The 18416-nt window shown below is 41.4% G+C and overlaps 1 protein-coding gene across 6 annotated transcripts in view; it reads left to right on the top strand.

Moving 5' to 3' along the window:
• The window catches only part of LOC104604697 (serine/threonine-protein kinase BLUS1-like), a 69881-nt gene extending 52037 nt beyond the window's left edge, over nt 1–17844 (top strand). For 2 of the 6 annotated variants that reach the window (XR_016081057.1, XR_016081055.1), the window contains 7 exons: nt 15096–15197; nt 15280–15331; nt 15428–15483; nt 16286–16350; nt 16427–16478; nt 17346–17463; nt 17547–17844. Coding sequence is in view for 3 of the 6 variants with exons in the window: in XM_010269168.3 (XP_010267470.1) it covers nt 15096–15197; nt 15280–15331; nt 15428–15483; nt 16286–16350; nt 16427–16478; nt 16625–16672 (375 nt within the window). In the remaining 3 variants the exon portion in view is untranslated. Of the gene's footprint in view, nt 1–15095; nt 15198–15279; nt 15332–15427; nt 15484–16285; nt 16351–16426; nt 16479–16547; nt 16701–17345; nt 17464–17546 lie in introns of those variants that run through there. The other 4 variants (XR_016081056.1, XM_088896156.1, XM_010269168.3 and 1 more) reach the window with 4 other exon arrangements.
• Nucleotides 17845–18416: the final 572 nt, after the last annotated feature.

The following is an 18416-nucleotide window of genomic DNA, read 5'->3' as shown; positions in this document are numbered from 1 at the left end:
TCCAGTTCTTCTCCTCTTTTTTCTTCCTTTCTCTTTCTTTTCTTCTACTTTTCCTAATCTGAAATCTATTAGGGTTCAAGGCTGATTGTAGTCTTGATCGTCTACTTGGTATCAGAGCCTATCTATCTAGGGTTTCTCATGTGAGTCTAGTCCAGCCGACCACATGAGAACTATCTAGGGCTGGAAGTTTGTGAAGAAGTATACGTTGGCTGATTCTTGGAGGTTACCAGAAGAGGTTTGCAGCTGTTGAAGACTTGCCACGGCTTGCAGAGTGTTGGTAATCAGGAAGAATCAGAGAAGGCTAGGATTCAGGCAACCTTGGAAGGTAGCGAACAACATTCTCTGGGTAAGTCTTATTTATTTTCTAGAGATTGCTATCAGTCAAGATAGGTTGGACCTATCTAGAAGGAGCGGCCGAACTGTTTTAGGGTTTTCTCTCTGTTCTAGGATTTGACATTAACCTTGTGGCAAACCATTCTGTTGGGTCGAACTCTTGTTATCCTCTTGGAAAGTGCTTGTTTTAGGGTTTTCTCCAGAGGTGATCAGTTTTAGGGTTTCACATTGACCCTATGACAAAACCTAACTGTACGGACTGCTTGGAAAGTGCGGCTGAGCACTTATTTCAGACCTACGATTGAAACCCTAATTCAGTTCCAGCATCTCAGATTGCTCTCTAAGCTGGTTTTAGACCTATTTTTTGGTTTCGAGCTCTTTTAGGGGGTGAAAACTTGTACGGACTGCTTGGTACTGTAATTGCCGATTGGTTTCAGATCAGACCTGCACTAGTTTCATGCATATACCGTGATTACAGATTGGTTTCAGATCAGACCTGCATTGATTCCATACTGATTTCTGATTGTGATTGACTGTCCAAGTGTTGTTTTCTGTTGTAGTGACCCTACAGTTCTTACCTACTGATTCTTGACCAAAGATGGAGTTTAAAAATCAGAGAGAATGTAGTTTTGGGAACAACTGTTATGGTAATCTATCTGAACCCCAGTTTCAGATTACAACTATGAGATTTAACGGGTCAAACTACTTGGAATGGGCCCAATCAGCCATGATGGCTATTGGGGGAAGGGGAAAATTGGGCTACCTCTTGGGAGATGTGAAAGAACCTTCCAAGGAGGACCCGATGTACACCAAGTGGGTTCAAGAGAACTACTTGGTTATGGCATGGCTGTGTAATTCTATGCAGCCACATATAAGCCGAAATTACTTGTGGGCCAAGACAACCAAGGAGATATGGGATGTTATGAAAGAAACCTATTCTCAACCCCTTAATGTTGCCAGAGCCTATGAACTGAAGTGTGAAGTGAATAGTCTTAAACAAGGAGAGAAACCAGTTTCTGTCTACTTCTCTACCTTGAAATCCCTGTGGCATGAGATTGATCACCATATTCTGAATTCTGGTTGGCCTGAATTCAGAATATGACATTGTGCGGCAACAGATACTGACCAGAGATAGTGTGACCCTCTCTCAAGCATACTTCCTGGTGCATAGTGAAGAGACTAGGCGGAAAGTCATGATGCAACCTCAGCCTCTTTCCCCAGCCCTGACAACTGTTAGACCTAAGTTAGGGGGTGGTCCAAAAAGGGACAGGAAGAAGGAAGATAAACGGGACCTGGTATGTGAACATTGCAAGAAACCCAAACACACAAAAGATACTTGTTGGAAGCTGCATCCTCATTTGGTCCCAGCAAAACTGAGAAATAAGGGTAATGCTCATGTGGCTGTGAATACTGATTCAACATCTTCGTCAGGCACAAAAGGCACAGCCCTAGAGACCTTAGCTGCAGTTCGGGCTGCCCTAATACAGTTGGAAAAGGAAGTTGGGAGTTCAGCTCAGCCATCTCAGTCACCAACGGCCCCTGCCACATCTGCCTTTGCACATTCAGGTACTCGAGCCTCAGCTTACCATGCTTCAGGTCCAAGTAATATCTGAACACTGTTGAGTAATAGATTCAGGTGCATTCGACCATATGACTAGCTTGCCATCATTGTTCACTACTTATCACTTGTCCTCCGGTAGAGATAGAGTATCCATTGCTGATGGCTCTCTTGTTCCCATTTCTGGCAAGGGTGACATCAAGTTATCGGATACTATCTCTTTATCTTCGGTCTTGCATGTTCCTAAGCTTGATACTAACCTGCTTTCAGTCAGTAGTATTACCAAACATATGAACTGTTCAGTAACCTTTTTCCCTGACCTATGTGTTTTTCAGGACTTGGAGACGAGGAAGGTGATTGAGACTGGCCGTGAGACGAATGGGATCTATCTGCTCGGAGAGAGTTCTCGTTGGGAAGAGCTAGTGGATAAGAAGTCATTTGTTTCTTAGTTTGTGAGTCCGATTATGCTTTGGCATAATCGATTAGGTCATTTATCTTTCTGGTCCTTGAAGAGTTTGTTTCCTGCCTTATTTGAGTCTGTTGAGTTGTCAAAGTTGAGATGTGAGAGTTGTGAGCTTGCCAAACATTGTAGAACATCTTATTCTTTCTTTTGATATTGTGCATACTGATGTTTAAGGGCCATATCACATCCCTTCTATGGGTGGGTACAGATATTTTTTGTTGTTTGTTGATGACCATACCCGTTTTCTTGGGTCTACCTTATGCGTTCTCGAGATGAGGTTCTTGCTCTGACCAAAAACTTTCATCAGATGATTCTAACCCAGTTTGGGGCCAAGATCAAAGTTCTTAGATCTGATAATGCAAAGGAATACTTTGCTAAGCCATTGACCTCTTACCTCCTTCATCATGGAGTTATTCACCAGAGCACTTGCCTTCATACACCACAACAGAACGGAGTTGTCGAAAGGAAGAATAGGCACATCTTGGAGGTGGCTAGAAGCATTATGTTTCCCTCCAATGTACCTATTCGCTTCTGGGGTGATGCCATCCTCACGGCAGTATATCTCATTAATCGGGTTCCTTCCCGGGTTCTTGATATGAAAACCCCTTTTTCCCTTCTATACCCAGACGAAGAGTTGTTTACCGTTCCCCTTAAAACCTTTGGTTGTATCTGTTTCGTTCATCTTCTCGGGCCCCATCATTCCAAGTTTGACCCTAAGGCCTCCAAATGTATTTTCCTCGGCTATGCACAAACTCAAAAGGGTTATTGCTGCTATGATCCTGTTTCGGGGAAGAAGTTTGTCTCCATGGATGTCACCTTCTTTGAGGAGACACCCTTTTATCCTAGGGTTTCTCCTCAGGGGGAGAGCAGTGAGAGTGGGGATTTGGGTCTTTTTCCTCAGGGGGAGCGCAGTGGGAGTGGGGCTGTTCCTTTACCTATTCCATTGGGTGATGAAGGCTGTAATGGTGAGGGTGGTCAGAGGGATCAGGAGTTGAGAGTCTATCACAGGCGATGTGCGATGTAGGCAGGTTGATCCCAGTCATCGGCAGTCCAAGCCAGCTCCAGTTCCTTCTGTGGCTCCAGATCCAGGTATTACAGTCCCAGAGCCCACTGAGACACCTTCCACTGTTCCTTTACCTCCTGCGGATGACCTTGACCTCCCTATTGTCGTCCGCAAAGGGAAACGGCATTGCACCACATCTACAACTCACTGCATTTCCCAGTTTCTATCCTATGATCGCCTTTCTCCCTCTTACCGGTCCTATCTCACTTCCATTGCCAATGTCCCTATTCCAAGAACAGTGCAAGAAGCCTTATCAGTTCCAGAGTGGAAAGATGCAATGCAAGTTGAAATGGATGCCCTGTTGAAAAATAATACTTTGGCACTAGTAGACCTACCCAAAGGAAAGAAACCGGTTGGATGTAGATGGGTATTTACTGTGAAGCATAATGTTGATGGCTCCATTGAAAGGTACAAAGTCCGGCTGGTTGCAAAGAGGTTCACCCAAACTTATGGTATAGACTACTTGGAGACCTTTGCCCCAGTAGCCAAGATGACCACCATCCGAGTTCTGTTATCCCTTGCAGCAAGTCATTCTTGGCCCCTGTTCCAGATGGATGTTAAAAATGCTTTTCTGAATGGAGACTTACAGGAAGAGGTCTACATGCAGTTGCCTCCTGGATTCTATGATACAGAAACAGGTAAGAAGGTTTGCCGACTGAACAAGGCATTGTATGGTTTGAAGCAGTCACCTAGAGCCTGGTTTGATAGATTCAGAATAGCCCTTGGAAAATTCGGTTATGTACAGGCCCAGTCAGATCATACACTATTCATTAAGAGGGTGGACTCCTCTCTGACCCTGGTTGCTGTGTATGTGGATGATATTGTAGTGACAGGAAATAATAGTAGTGAGATTTAGTCCCTCAAACAGCTCCTTCATCAAGAGTTTGAGGTGAAAGATCTTGGTACACTACGGTACTTTTTGGGTATTGAGGTTGCTAGATCTAAACAAGGGATCTTTATCTCTCAAAGAAAATATGTTCTAGATCTGTTGGCGGAAACTGGAAAGTTAGGTGTTAAGCTTGCTGATACATCCATTGAATAGAATCACAAGATTAGTGCAGAGGGCGGGGAGCCTCTTGAAGACAAAGTTATGTTCCAACGGTTGGTTGGAAAGCTCCTATATCTCGGCCTCACTCGGCCAGATATCAGTTATGCAGTTAGTGTTGTCAGCCAGTACATGCATTCCCCTAGAACTACTCATCTTCTTGCGGCAGAGAGTTTATTAGCATACTTGAAGAGATGCCAGGGTAGAGGTATATTGTTCAAGAACAATAATCACATGAAGGTGGAGGTCTATACAGATGCCGATTGGGCTGGGAGTGCTGATGACAGGAGGTCTACCTCTGGATATTGTGCCCTTGTAGGAGGTAACCTTGTCTCTTGGAGGAGTAAGAAGCAGAGTGTTGTTTCCCGCTCTAGTACTGAAGCTGAGTACAGGTCAATGGCTAACGGAGTGACTGAAATCCTATGGCTGAGATCACTACTTGAGGAGTTGGGTATTGAGTATGAGAAGCCCCTGATGCTGTATTGTGATAATCAAGCGGCTATTAATATAGCACACAATCCGGTGCAGCATGACAAAACTAAACATATTGAAGTTGATCGACATTTTGTATGAGAGAGGGTCTCATCACAAGAAGTGTGTCTCCTGTACATCACATCCAACATGCAGCTAGCAGATATCCTCATCAAAGTTGTACCAAGGAAGAAGCTAGAGGCGGATCTCTCCAAGTTGGGAATGATAAACATTTATTCCCAACTTGAGGGGGAGTGTAGAGAACACTGATGTGGGCCCCACAGCTATGGTCCCACTGTGTTCGTAGGGTAGAATGTGTTTTAGTCATCCTAGGGTTAGCTGGTGGTCAATTGGTTATTTCAGTTGTCATTTATTTCAGTTTTATTTTGTTCTATTTGTTATGTAAATACTAAGGGCAGATCTGTCCTTTCCATGTAATGAGCATAACCTATAAATACTAAATAAAAATGGCGGTGGCAGAACATTAAGATTCTGTCCCTCCTTTCAACCCTTGTGTTTTACTACTCTCTCGTCTCTTTCTCTTCTCTATACTTTTTCTCCCATTTTCGAACCTGAAATCTATTAAGGTTCAAGGCTGATAGCAGTCTTGAACGTCTACTCAGTTCATTAGATGGTTGAGCCTCTGGATAAGCCACATATTCATTGCTGCTATTGTGATAATCAGGCGGCTATTATGAGAAGCCCTTGATGCTGTATTGTGATAATCAGGCGGCTATTAATATAGCCCACAATCCGGTGCAGCATGATAGAACTAAACACATTGAAGTTGATCGACATTTTGTGCGAGAGAGTGTCTCATCACAAGAAGTGTCTCCCGTATATCACATCCAACATGCAGCTCGCAAATATCCTCACCAAGGCAACCAAGGAAGAAGTTAGAGGCAGACCTATCCAAGTTGGGAATGATAAATATTTATTCCCAACTTGAGGGGGAACACTGATGTGGGCCCCACAGCTGTGGTCCCCACTGTGTTCGTAGGAAAGTATGTGTAATTATTTGTTTCAGTTATGGTAGTGTCAGTTGGTGGTCAGTTTGTTATTTCAGTTTTTTATTTGCTTTTTTTGTCATGTAAGTACTAAGGGCAGATCTGTCATTTTCCCTATGTATTGAACATAACCTATAAATACTAAGAGAGTGGCAGCAGCAGATCATTCTGAATATGTCCCTTCTTTCAACCTTTGTTTTCTCCAGTTCTTCTCCTCTCTTTTCTTCCTTTCTCTTTCTTTTCTTCTACTTTTCCTACTCTGAAATCTATTAGGGTTCAAGGCTGATTGTAGTCTTGATCGTCTACTGAAAGCTTTGCTCTAGTTGCTAAAATGAACTCTATTCGTGTGATCATGTCTCTTGCCGCCCATTACTTGTGGGCTTTATATCAAATGGATGTAAAGAATGCCTTCCTTAATGGGGACTTACAAGAGGAAGTGTATATGGACTTACCACCTGGGTTAAGTTTCCCTAACAGTGATGGAAAAGTGTGCCGCTTGAAGGAGTCTTTGTATGGGCCAAAACAGTCTCCAAGAGCATGGTTTGACAAGTTTAGGAATGCCATCTTAAAGATTGGTTTTTCTCAATGTCAAGCTGACCCTTTGTGAGAACATCAGCGAGCTGCAGATCAGAAGCAATGTATGGAAGACAGACTTCTCCAGAAGTTACCCTTTCTCTGATAAAATGTCTCCACTTCGATGTGGTTAGTTTGGTCATGCTAGACTGGGTTATGGGCAATGTTGATTGCTGCCTGGTTATCACAGTATAGCATCATGGGTTCTTCTGCCTGTACACCAATTTCTTCTAAAAGAGAACGGATCCATAGAAGTTCTGAAACTCCATGCGCCATGGCCCTGTATTCAGCTTCAACACTTGATCTTGCCACCATTGTTTGTTTCTTACTCTTCCATGAGACTAGGTTACCCCCAACTAGGGTGCACACTCTTGAAGTTGATCTCCTGTCATCAAGGCATCCTGCCCAATCGGCATCTGTATAAACCTCTAGTTTCAACTGTCCATGATCAATAAACAATATGCCTTTGCCTGGATGTCCCTTCAGATAAGCAAGGATCTTGTCAACTGCCTACCAATGCTAGACTCGTGGGGCATGCATGTATTGACTTACTACACTCACTGCATAGGAGATGTTTGGTCTTGTCATACACAAGTATAGCAGCCGACCCACAAGTCTTTGATATCTCCCAATGTCCTTTACTGGTTCACCTTCTGTTGCACTGATTTTATGGTTCTGATCAATAGGGGTGCTAATTGCCTTTGTTCCAAGCTTCCCTGTCTCTTGAAGAAGGTCCAAGACATACTTCCTTTGAGAGATAAAAATTCCATGTTTTGATCTTGCAACTTCGATGCCTAAGAAGTATCTCAGTTCTCCAAGATCCTTAATTTCAAATTCCCTATGTAGGTTCCTCTTCAGACTATCAATCTCACTCAGATCATTCCTAGTGACAACAATATCATCCACATAAACAATTAAGACTGACACCAAAGATCCCCTGCGCTTCACAAACAAAGTGTGATCGGATTGAGTTTGAGTGTAGCCAAAATCAATCAAGGCCTTTCTGAATCTGTCAAACCATGCTCTGGGAGATTGTTTCAAGCCATATAGTGACTTCTTAAGCCTGCATACCTTTCCCTTTTCATTATCATTGTAGAAACCAGCAGGAAGATCCATATACACTTCTTGCAGATCCCCATTTAGGAAAGCATTCTTCACATCCAGTTGAAACAAGGGCCAAGAGTATGAGGCAGCAAGGGAAAGGAGTATCCGAACAGAGGTCATCTTTGCAACTGGCACAAAGGTCTCTAAATAATCAATGCCATAGGTCTGTGTGTATCCTTTTGCGACAAGTCTTGCCTTGTACCTCTCTATACTTCCATTTGCCTTATATTTTACTGTATAAACCCATCTGCATCCAATTGTCTCCTTGCCTTCTGGTAGGTCCACAATGTCCCATGTCTAATTCTTAATCAAAGCTTTCATCTATTCCAGCATAGCTGTCTTCCACTCAGGTTTGGAGAGAGCCTCACTAACACCCTTGGGTATAGACACTGAATCAAGAGAAGAGAGAAAAGCACGGTAGGAAAGAGAAAGTCCACTGTAGGATAAGTACTGTGAAATACAATGAGCAGTACACTTTCTCTTCCCTTTTCTAAGAGCAATAGGGAGATCAAGGTTATCGGTAACAGAGTTAGTAGGATCAATGGGAACTGAATAGTAGCGGGATCAAGAGGAATACCTAAATCCATATCAGCCGAATCTGGAGTCTCCAAGGGATTGACAGGAAGTGGTGTGAGTTCTGCTATAGTGGAATCAACTGCCTTGTGAAGTCTCTGTCGTGAGTAATGCTGAGAAACAGAGGTGGCACCGGGTGGTGGTCAAGCGCAGGAGGTGATACAGGGACTGGAACTAGGAGAGGGATAGACTGCTGACTTACTTCCCCAAAACACTCCCCCTGAGAAGGATTCTGTGAGAAGAAGTATGTGGATTCAAAAAATGTGACATCCATGGTAACATATCGGTTCCCAGAGACTGGATCATAGCAGCGGTACCCTTTTTGATTCTCTGCATATCCAAGGAAGACACACTTCTTTGCCTTGGGGTCAAGCTTCGAGCGGTGAGGACCAAGGATGTGTGCAAAGCAGACACACCCAAACACCCTGAGAGGAACATGAAACATCTCCCCCTGAGGAAAAAGAAGGCTGAATGGAGTGTTGAATCCAAGTATACGAGAAGGCACCCTGTTAATCAGATATACTGCTGTGAGAACTGCATCACCCCAAAACCGAACCGGAACCATAGATGTGATCATCATGCTTCTTGTGGTTTCAACAATGTGTCTATTCTTCCTTACTGCAACACCATTCTGTTGTGGACTGTAGGAGCAGCTGCTCCGATGGACAACACCATATTCTAACAAGTACAAGGCAAGATGTCTTTCAAAATATTTCCTGGCATTGTCAGATCTGAACACCTTTATTCTTGTTCCAAACTGTGTTAGTACCATCTGATGAAATTGTCGCACCAAGGATGGTACTTCATTGCGGGATTTCATCAAGTAAATCCAAGAGTATCGAGAGAAATCATCCACAAATAGGAGAAAATAGCGATAGCCTCCCATAGAAGAAGAAGAACATCAAGACTTGACGGACTTGATTACTAGGTTTAAAAGAATGTCTACAATGCTTTCCAAGTTGACAACCTTCACACTCCAGACTTGACAGACTAACAAACTCAAAAAGTTTTGGAAACAAAGAACTTAAAGAAGAAAAAGACAAATGGCCCAAACGATTATGCCAAAGCATAATCTGACTCACAGATCTTGACTCACTGTCCCTGCTATGATGACTAGTGAGGGGGAACATCCAGGAGGTAGATTCCATTCACTTCACGACCACTCCCAATCGTCCTCTTTGAATCCAGATCCTGCAAAACACAACCTCCAGGAGAAAAAATTACTAAGCAGTTCAAATTCTTAGTCAAAGTACTAACAGATAACAAATTTGTGCTCAATCTGGGAACATGAAGGACAGAGGGTAAACAAATAGAATCATTAATCTTGACAGATTGCTTCCCAGTAATAGGAACATGGATCCATCAGTAGTGGAGACCCTATCTCTGCCAGAACAAAGCTGGTAAGAGGAAAAAATAGTGGAGCTATGGGTCATGTGCTCTGAGGCTCCAGAATCTATAATCCAAGGAGGTCCCTCCTTACCTGAAGTGGAAACATAATTTGCAGTGACGTGTGAACTACCTGTGTGAGCAAAGGAGGTAGAGTGAACTCCACCAGTGCCACCTGTACCTTGTTGTCCGCTTGCGGCTGAACTGGAACTAGTTGTATCTCGCTGGTTCAGAAGTAGCCCATACCTCTCAAGTTCGGCCCTTACTGCAGCAACTGCAACAGACTCCAAAGCAACTGTAGTAGGAGGGGCCGGAGTGTCACCGGTAACTGCCATGTGCGCATTTCCCTTCTTATTTCTCAATCTAGTCGGCACAAGATGTGGGTGAAGCTTCCAGCAAGTATCTCTTATATATTTAGGCTTCTTACAGTAGTCACAAACCAAGTCTCTTTTGTCTTCCTTCTTGATTTCACCGCCACTTTGTTTAGGTTTCACAACACTTACCATGGCAGACTGATCAGAAATTTGGGTTTTCATCATCACATCCCTCCTGCACTCCTCCCCTGACACAAAAGCATATGCTTGGGAGAGAGTGACACTATCCCTGGAAAGAAGATGCTGTCATGCAATATCATACTCAGGGTTAAGGCCAGCAAGGAATTCAAACACCCTGTACTTCTCTAAATGTCTCTAATAGGTAGCTGCATCCTTGGTGGTTCCCCAAGCAAAGTTCTCCAAATGGTCAATCTCCTGCCACAGGGTCTTAAGGGCTGAAAAATAGGCTGCAACAGATCTATCTCCTTACCTTGTAGCAATAATCTGATTTCTCAGTTGGTAAGCCCTAGCAACATTCTCCCTTTGTGAATAGGTTTCTGCAACCCCATCCCATATTTCCTTAGCAGTGTTTATAAGAAATTTTTACTTATATATGGCAACATGGAATTACACAACCAAGTCATCACCATATAATTTTCTTGCACCCACCGGGAGTTGCTAGTTTCGGGTTTCACCTCTTCACCAGTGATATACCCTAATTTCCCACGAGTCCCAATGGCCATCTTTGCAGGTTGTGACCATTCCAAGTAGTTTGCACCATCCAACCTAACTGTAGTAATGGTTCCAGCCCCGAAGGGGTCTCTAGCACCCCCTCCCACTGGTCCCATTTCACTCCCGGGCTTATTTTCAACTCTATGGCCCTCCATGCTTCTCAAAAAAGGTAAAGAAAATAACTAAAAATTGCAGCAAGATCAAACAAGACACCTTTTGGAACCAACAACCCTTCCTTGGTGTCTTGGGCTTTCTTCCCACAAAAGATTCCTTTTCTGTGGGATGGGAGAAGAGAGAGAAAAGACAACCACCCTCTGTAGAAGCCTCCAAACCATGTGGGACTTGAATCGCCCCTTACAAAACACTCCAAGGAACCCTAAAAAACTAGGGTGCCACTTCCTAGGTCAAAATTGAAGGGTCCAACAAAAACAGGACTCTTCCCCTTTCTCCAGTTTTTCCTAATTCTGATGAGAAACCCTAGACCAACTACAGGGCACACAGATCCATCAAGAAAATCCAAAAATTGGGCTTTCTTGAGAGCTTCAATCAGCCTCTTAAATCACTATGCAGTCGGCCGATCTAGGGCTGCATAAGAGAACAACTTCAAGAACCTTCAACCTGCTTTAATACCAAGTAGAAATCACTATTTGCTGATTCAGTCAAGCTACTTGTGAGAGAAAAAGGGGGGAAGGTGAAGATTTCAGCAATAGAGAATGAAGGAGAAGAAGAAAAGAGTAGGAGGTCAACTAGAGTTATGAGAAAGTTAACCCTAGCCGCCAGCCCCTCGTTATATTTATATTTAACTTAAAGATGAGATATTACAAGGATGCCCTTAGTAGGGCGGCTACTAAAACTGAATAGTCACAACTTTAAAAAATAAAAACTAATGGGCCTCGGCCCAACAACTTCCTAATTAAATAAAAACAAACTAAAGACAAACCGGGCCACTCAACACAACAAACCGGCCCACTCAACAATGACATTGTTGTGACAGGTGATGATATCACAGGTATCTCTCAGTTAAAGTCATTCCTTGCTTCTGAATTTGAGATTAAGGACCTTGGTGATCTCCGATACTTTTTTGGCATTGAAGTTGCAAGATCCAAGAAGGGGATTTTTCTGTCACAAAGGAAATATGTACTTGATTTGCTTCATGATGTTGGGAAATTAGGGTGTAAGCTTGTAGAAACTCCAATTGATCCCAACCACAAGTTGAACTCTACTGAAGGAGAAGTTCTTCCAAATAGGGGGGTATATCAAAGATTGGTGGGACGCCTTTTGTATTTTTATTTGACTAGACTTGCCATTTCCTATGTTGTTGGAGTGGTTAGCCAATATATGCATAAACCTAGGACATCTCATATGTAGGCAGTTAACAGAATTTTAGCCTACCTGAAAGGATGCCCTGGCAAAGGGATGTTGTATTCCAACCATGGCCATCTAAAGATTGAGGCTTACACAGATGCTGATTGGGCAGGGTCCATCGATGATAGAAGATCTCCATTCGGTTATTGTGCTTTAATTGGAGGGGGCAATGTGGTTTCCTGGAGAAGTAAGAAATAATCTGTGGTTGCTCGTTCTAGTGCTGAGGTAGAGTATAGGGCAATGGCTCATGGAGCGTCTGAACTACTCTGGTTGAAGACCTTATTGACTGAGATGGGCATCCAAGCAAACGCTCCAATGAGACTATATTGTGACAATCAAGCAGCCATAAATATTGCTCACAATCCTGTCCAACATTATCGTACAAAGCATATTGAGGTGGATAGACACTTTATTAGAGATTTGCCTTCCTTTTGTAAGGTCAGAAGACCAACTAGCTGATTGCCTCACTAAAGGTGTTCACCATCCAAAGTTTGCTAAGAACCTTCCCAAACTGGGCATGATTGACATATATGCTCAGCTTGAAGGTGAGTGTTGAGAATGGTTAGACAGGGGTGTTTTTGGTCATTTTCTCCTTCCTTGTACTCTCTCTGTATTTGGGCACCCGGATAGGGGCCTTCTTGTAATTATTAATTTTCAATTATAAAGTGAACTTGAGGGTGTGAACAGTGAACTTCACACACTTCTCGACACTTCCCTTTCTTCTTCCTCTTCTTCTTTTCTTCTTTTCTTTCTTTCACTCTCTTGAAACCCTAATTTCTGCAACTGGCTTAACCATCCAAGTGTATGGATGTAATGGACACTTGCTGGGTTGCAGGGGTCTTTTGCCACCACCATTGGCATTCTGTTGGGTGTTGCTGCTGCTCAAACTTTCCTTACTTCCGGAGGTAGACAATTGATCAATTTGGGTGATGATAGCAGACAACATCTCCTTAATTTCCTTGAGATCTCCAGTTACCTTATGGAGGTTGGCTTCTATTTATTTGACTCTACCCTCCATTGCACCCGCCACCCAATTTGGTGACTGGCATTGGGAGGCAGGGCTCTGATACCAGTTGATATGGGCTTATCAGATTACAACTGTATTCTATTGAGCAGCTTCGAGAGTGCTCAAACCTCTTAGTGATGTGGCCTCCTGGTATATATGTATCTGATAGGCAGTTTCCTGGGTTGGACCAAGGTGGAGTCAACACTATGGTTGGGTGGGGCTGAGTGCTGGGTACCTGCCTGCAGTGTTGGGCCTTGGGCGTTATCATATTTTTACATGTTATGCTCATTTTGAGAACTTGACTGGGCATTGGTTTCATGATTGTAACCACTGTAATATCCATTTTGGATAATCTATCTACTTTTGGGACTTTAGTGGTTCCTTCTATACTTTTCCACTGATTAGTCATTCAGATCAAAAAAGCCCCATAGGCACATGTTTTATGTATTGGTTACAACGTCATAGAACCTGCTCTCCATGAAATGTATACTCCTTGCTTTGCTTGATGCTTTTAGCGCCAAAGTCTTCTCAGGTATTTGATTCTATTGCTATTAGAAGTCTCAACGGAAGAAGAAAATTGGGTTACTATCAGTGGCTGTTCCTGGCTTGAGAAAAAAAGCTAACATTAACTGTTTTCCTTTCAAAGCTCCCTGTCAACTAGTTGTTAACTAGATTTCACAAAAGGTAGCAGACCCCTACTCAAGGTTTTTGCTCAAGTATAATGTTGATCTACTTGGGTATGTTTTTCCCTATCATGCTGTACCAAATTGTGTCTGGTTATCACTGTACAGCCTTGAAGTGGGCCTTTAACTCTCATATAAGAGTTTCGGCAACAATAATTCAGTAACACTTGTACCATAGCACAATCACAATCACAAGACTCAAAATTTCCATAAACAAATTGTACAATAATTTGAAGTGGGCCTTCAACTTTTAGATGTTTATGATTTATATAAAAGGTACTTTCTTGGAATTTTCTTAAAATAGCAAAGAATACATTCAATTGCCTCTAAAGTCTGTTGTATGGTAGTTCCTAAACAACAGTCAAGGGCCTTGGCAATATAGGCACACAATCAGGGAAGTAAGGCTGCTGAGATGGATGTGAGTGGAAAACTAGAAAGGATAGGATTAGAAATGAAGTCTTCCAAAGGAACTCAGGAATAGCTCCTATAGGTGATCAAATGAGAGAAAGTAGGCTATGATGGTTTGATCACATGCTATAGAAGACCATCAACAGCACCCATAAGAAGTGATTTGTTGCTAGTTGAAGGGGCTAGAAGGGCTAGGGGTAGGCAAAAAAGGATATGGGTGGAATTAGTAAGAAATAATTTAACAATGGAGATGGCATTGAACAGAACAGATTGGCGAAACAGGATACAGGGAAGTAAGGATTGGATGATGATGATGGTGATGATGAATCATGGAAGTAAGGCAATTGGGAGTGACTTAATCTTGTGTTCAAAATAAGTGTCAAACAGACTAGCTAATTAGTTGGTCAAACAAGGGACACAAAGGGAACAACTGTATTGGGGAACATCTTTCAGGGTTGGGTCTATTGAAAATTTTAAAAGGAAGGAATCCCAAGGGATAGGTTGCAAGGGTTGATCTAACTCTTTCAAGGGGTTTGTTAGAGAATATCAATCTATTCAAGGACCTCACCTAACAGCTTAAGCTTTTAGGTTGAATGGTTCTTTGAGATGGTATCGGAGCCACTTTGACCAAGTGGTCTTGAGAGGGTTCTAGGACATTCTTTTGATATCATTAATTCTTTTCATCATCAGTAATTTTTCTTTTCATGTTACTGATAAAAAAAGAAAAAAATCCAACATCCATGAAATAAAAAAAAAAAAAACTTTTAAATTCTGAATGAAGAAAATGCAGTCATGGGACATGTATGAACTGCTAGAGAAAGAATATTCATTACATGTTACTGAACAAGGATATTCAGTGTCGCAGTGTGTTGCATTCTAAATATTCATTACATCTATCTTATTCTGTTGCATTCTAAATATTCCTTTTCAGACTTCCTTTTTAGTCTCTTATCTTAGAGTCTTAACCCATATTCAATCTTATTGACAATAATTTTTCCCTGTTTCTTTCAGCCTGTCAATCCATCATCCAGGGAATTAAACAACAGTACTTTGCCTGCATCACTTCTCATGCCTCATCTTCAGAGCCTTTTTCAGCAGACCTTATTCCAACAGGTTAAAGAAAAATTATTTGAGTCCTCTATTTCGCTTTATAACTATATTCCTCTTGAATAATCTTTTTTTTTTTAATTAACAGGATCTTATTATGGATCTTTTGAATAGCTTCCAACAAGCTGAGGTAGTAGATGGTGAGTGAAAAATATGTCCAAATATGTTCTTAGTCATGTTAATCTATGATACAGGTATTTAACAGGTTTATTTAAAGTACTTGAATTGTCTTTCAGCTTTTCAGAATGCAAAGGTGCCCCCACCACCACACAATTTAGATAATGATGCAAATGTGAGTGTTTCTCTCTGTTATAAAGATGATGAGATAGGACTTATAATGGTGTTATTTCTTTCACTGTTCATTGATACGTATAGGCTGCATTTTGCTCCACCAAAAATTAATTAGGGAATGCCTTGAGGACTCTCACATGACTTCATCTTCTCCACCTATTTCTGAGGAATCAAATACAACCATAGAATAGTTTGATACTATTCCTATGGTGGACTGAAGCACAGCAAAGATTTTTGGTTCTTTTTGATTCTTCTATCTTCGAAATGTATATTCAAAATAATAAAAAAAGGAAGAAAAAGAGATCCCTCAAAATAACCAGAACCAACCACCCAACACTGGTCACCCTGTGTTCCTTAATGCTTATTGAGAAAATTGTTTTCTTGGTAAATCTGCTACTTGTACTTATCCTGTTCCACGTTCTAATAGAATTGCTGACTCTTTATACCACTACCCAATGTTGGTCTCAGCTATCTGGTGTCTTGGGAGGGTTGGACTGGATGAGATCAAATCAGCCCCCCACAAGACTGCGCCCCACAACGTCCCACAGCACATCTCTGCTGTGTATTGGGAACATCTTCCCATGATAGTACCAGAGATGATGATGTCATCATTGGGAGATATTCCTAATACACGGCAGGGATGTGCTGTGGGACGCTGTGGGGCACAGTCTTGTGGGGGGCTGATTTGAACTCGGACTGGATATGGAACTAAACCTTTGGCATCACATTTTTCTCTTGCCATAGAATTCTTGACTGTATATTCTTTTTTATTTACTAAAAGTCTTCACCTGTTCTTTTGGCAGGTTGAAACAGCTGCTTCCAAAAGAGAACGGTTATTACTTGCAAAAATTTCAGAACTTAAAGCACGGTAGGCCATCATAATATACCAAGTAGCTAAGCTTTCACTCCATATTTTTACTTATTTGCTTAATTTTTCTATGTAGGATGATTAGTTTAACTGATGAACTGACTACTGCAAAGTTGAGACACACACAGGTAAAGTGTACCTACTTCCTTTTGCACTGAAGTTTGAATAACAAACTACCCTAATATTTGTGATTGCAGATAAATAAATCCTACACCAAATAACTTGAATTTTCTATTATGGATATGGTTAATAGTATTCACGGTTTTTGAGTCAGGTAATTTCCAGGATCTTTGCAGCTTCAGCTGGTCATAGCCTGAACTGACTGTTCCAACCAGCCAACCTCATCTTAGGTTAGGACAGATATTATTGTATGCCCTTAAATCATAAGACATAATGCTCGCTCACTTACAATTATGGTATGCTAATCAATACCTAGCCAAGCCCAACCTGGATTATTTATGAAAATTAAATTCAGGGTGCACTTCGGTTGAATGTTGAGTCCATTTTCTGGTTGGATCAGGTAACAAGTTGACTATTAGGTTCTTGGCTTCTAAGTCAACCCTCCTTCCTATATTGCATCTTGCTAGATTGAACCTTAAGGCTGTGTTTGTTGCAGTGCAAATTCATTTACACTGATGCAAAACTATGGTAGTACAAATGATTTGGGTGCAAGTTTTGATTTATTTTTGCTTCAAATTTTACCTTACTTTGTTTGGTTGCAATGGAAATGAAGTAAAATAAGACCCAAAGTAGAATAAAGTAAAATCCAAAAAAAATTAAAAATTTTGCATTTTTTTCATTTGCACTCCCACACATTTGTACTGGTGCAAATAAAATTGCACTGCAGCCAAACACAGCCTTGAGAATATTTTGTTCCACTTCACTTAACATACTCTGCATGTACTAAGAGCAGGCAATGGGTGCCTGAGATGATTTTTAACATCTACGAGATTAGTAATAATTCCTACATGGCTTGATTTCTCTGCAATTTCCAGTTGCAACAGCACTTAAATGCTACATGTTGTCCGGAAGAAAGAAGCAGAAGAGGATAAAGAGGCTCCTCAAAAATTGAAGTTTGAAACTGTAGAAAGAGCAATAACCACGTAGATTTAGGTAGTAGTGTTTCTTTTATCAGTCATTTTTTCACATTGACATTCTTCTTTCTGCTAACCTGTTGCTTCTATTACCTGTACCAGTAAGAAGCAGATGTAGGCAAAATACTTACCGACTAATTATTGAAGGATTTTCTGCAAACGATCCACAGCCTCCCTGGATGGAAAATAATAATAGGAAGGGTAAATGAGTTTCTCGAGAAAATGTATTTTGCTTTTATTCATTTATGGATTAGAAGTGAACTCTTCCATCGGGGGCGATATTTTTGAATTAATCGCCAATTAGGAATGCCAAAAGTTTTGGCGGTGGTGGAGAATATGCTTCTTTATTATCTTTTAGATGTTATGAAGTTTTGATTTATAAAATTATGATGATGTTCGATATATATTTTTCTTCACAACTACTATTAGATATGTTTTTATTATTATGTTTTATACTTTAATTATCCCGCCTTTTCTGGTATCAGTACCGTCTGAATCAAACAGGTTTGTAATTCCAATCTTGACCCAAACTAAATGGACACTTTTAAGGCTCAGTTTGAAAGTAGTATAAATATAAATATGTAGAGCGCAAAACCTTGTATTTTATATTGTTTTGTATATATTTGCACTGCACATATTTGTATTTATACTTTTTTCAAATTAAGCCAAAATACAGTACTATTTTTTTCTCGGTGGCTGTAGGCCTGTGGCTTAGGTCTCATCTGAGTGTTTTTTCTAACAAGTCAGATTTTTTAGGAAGGACAAACTTAGAGACCTAGCTACCACCGATGCACATAGCGTGCCCCACATCACATTCCAACCATGCACTGGGAGAAAAGCATCTCCCTGTGACAGGTATGGTAGATGTTCCCATTGCATGCTGAGATGTTCTCTGGGGTGTGGGGTTTACTTTCATATTATAGGATATGAATGCTAGGAATATGAGTGCCTATTCTCTGGTCTCTACATAAA

Source organism: Nelumbo nucifera, chromosome 1 (assembly GCF_055504915.1).
Source record: "Nelumbo nucifera cultivar China Antique chromosome 1, China Antique-T2T, whole genome shotgun sequence".
In the NCBI taxonomy this organism is placed as follows: domain Eukaryota; kingdom Viridiplantae; phylum Streptophyta; class Magnoliopsida; order Proteales; family Nelumbonaceae; genus Nelumbo; species Nelumbo nucifera.
Note: the sequence above shows the minus strand (reverse complement) of the source record. Positions and strands in the feature narration are given on the sequence as shown.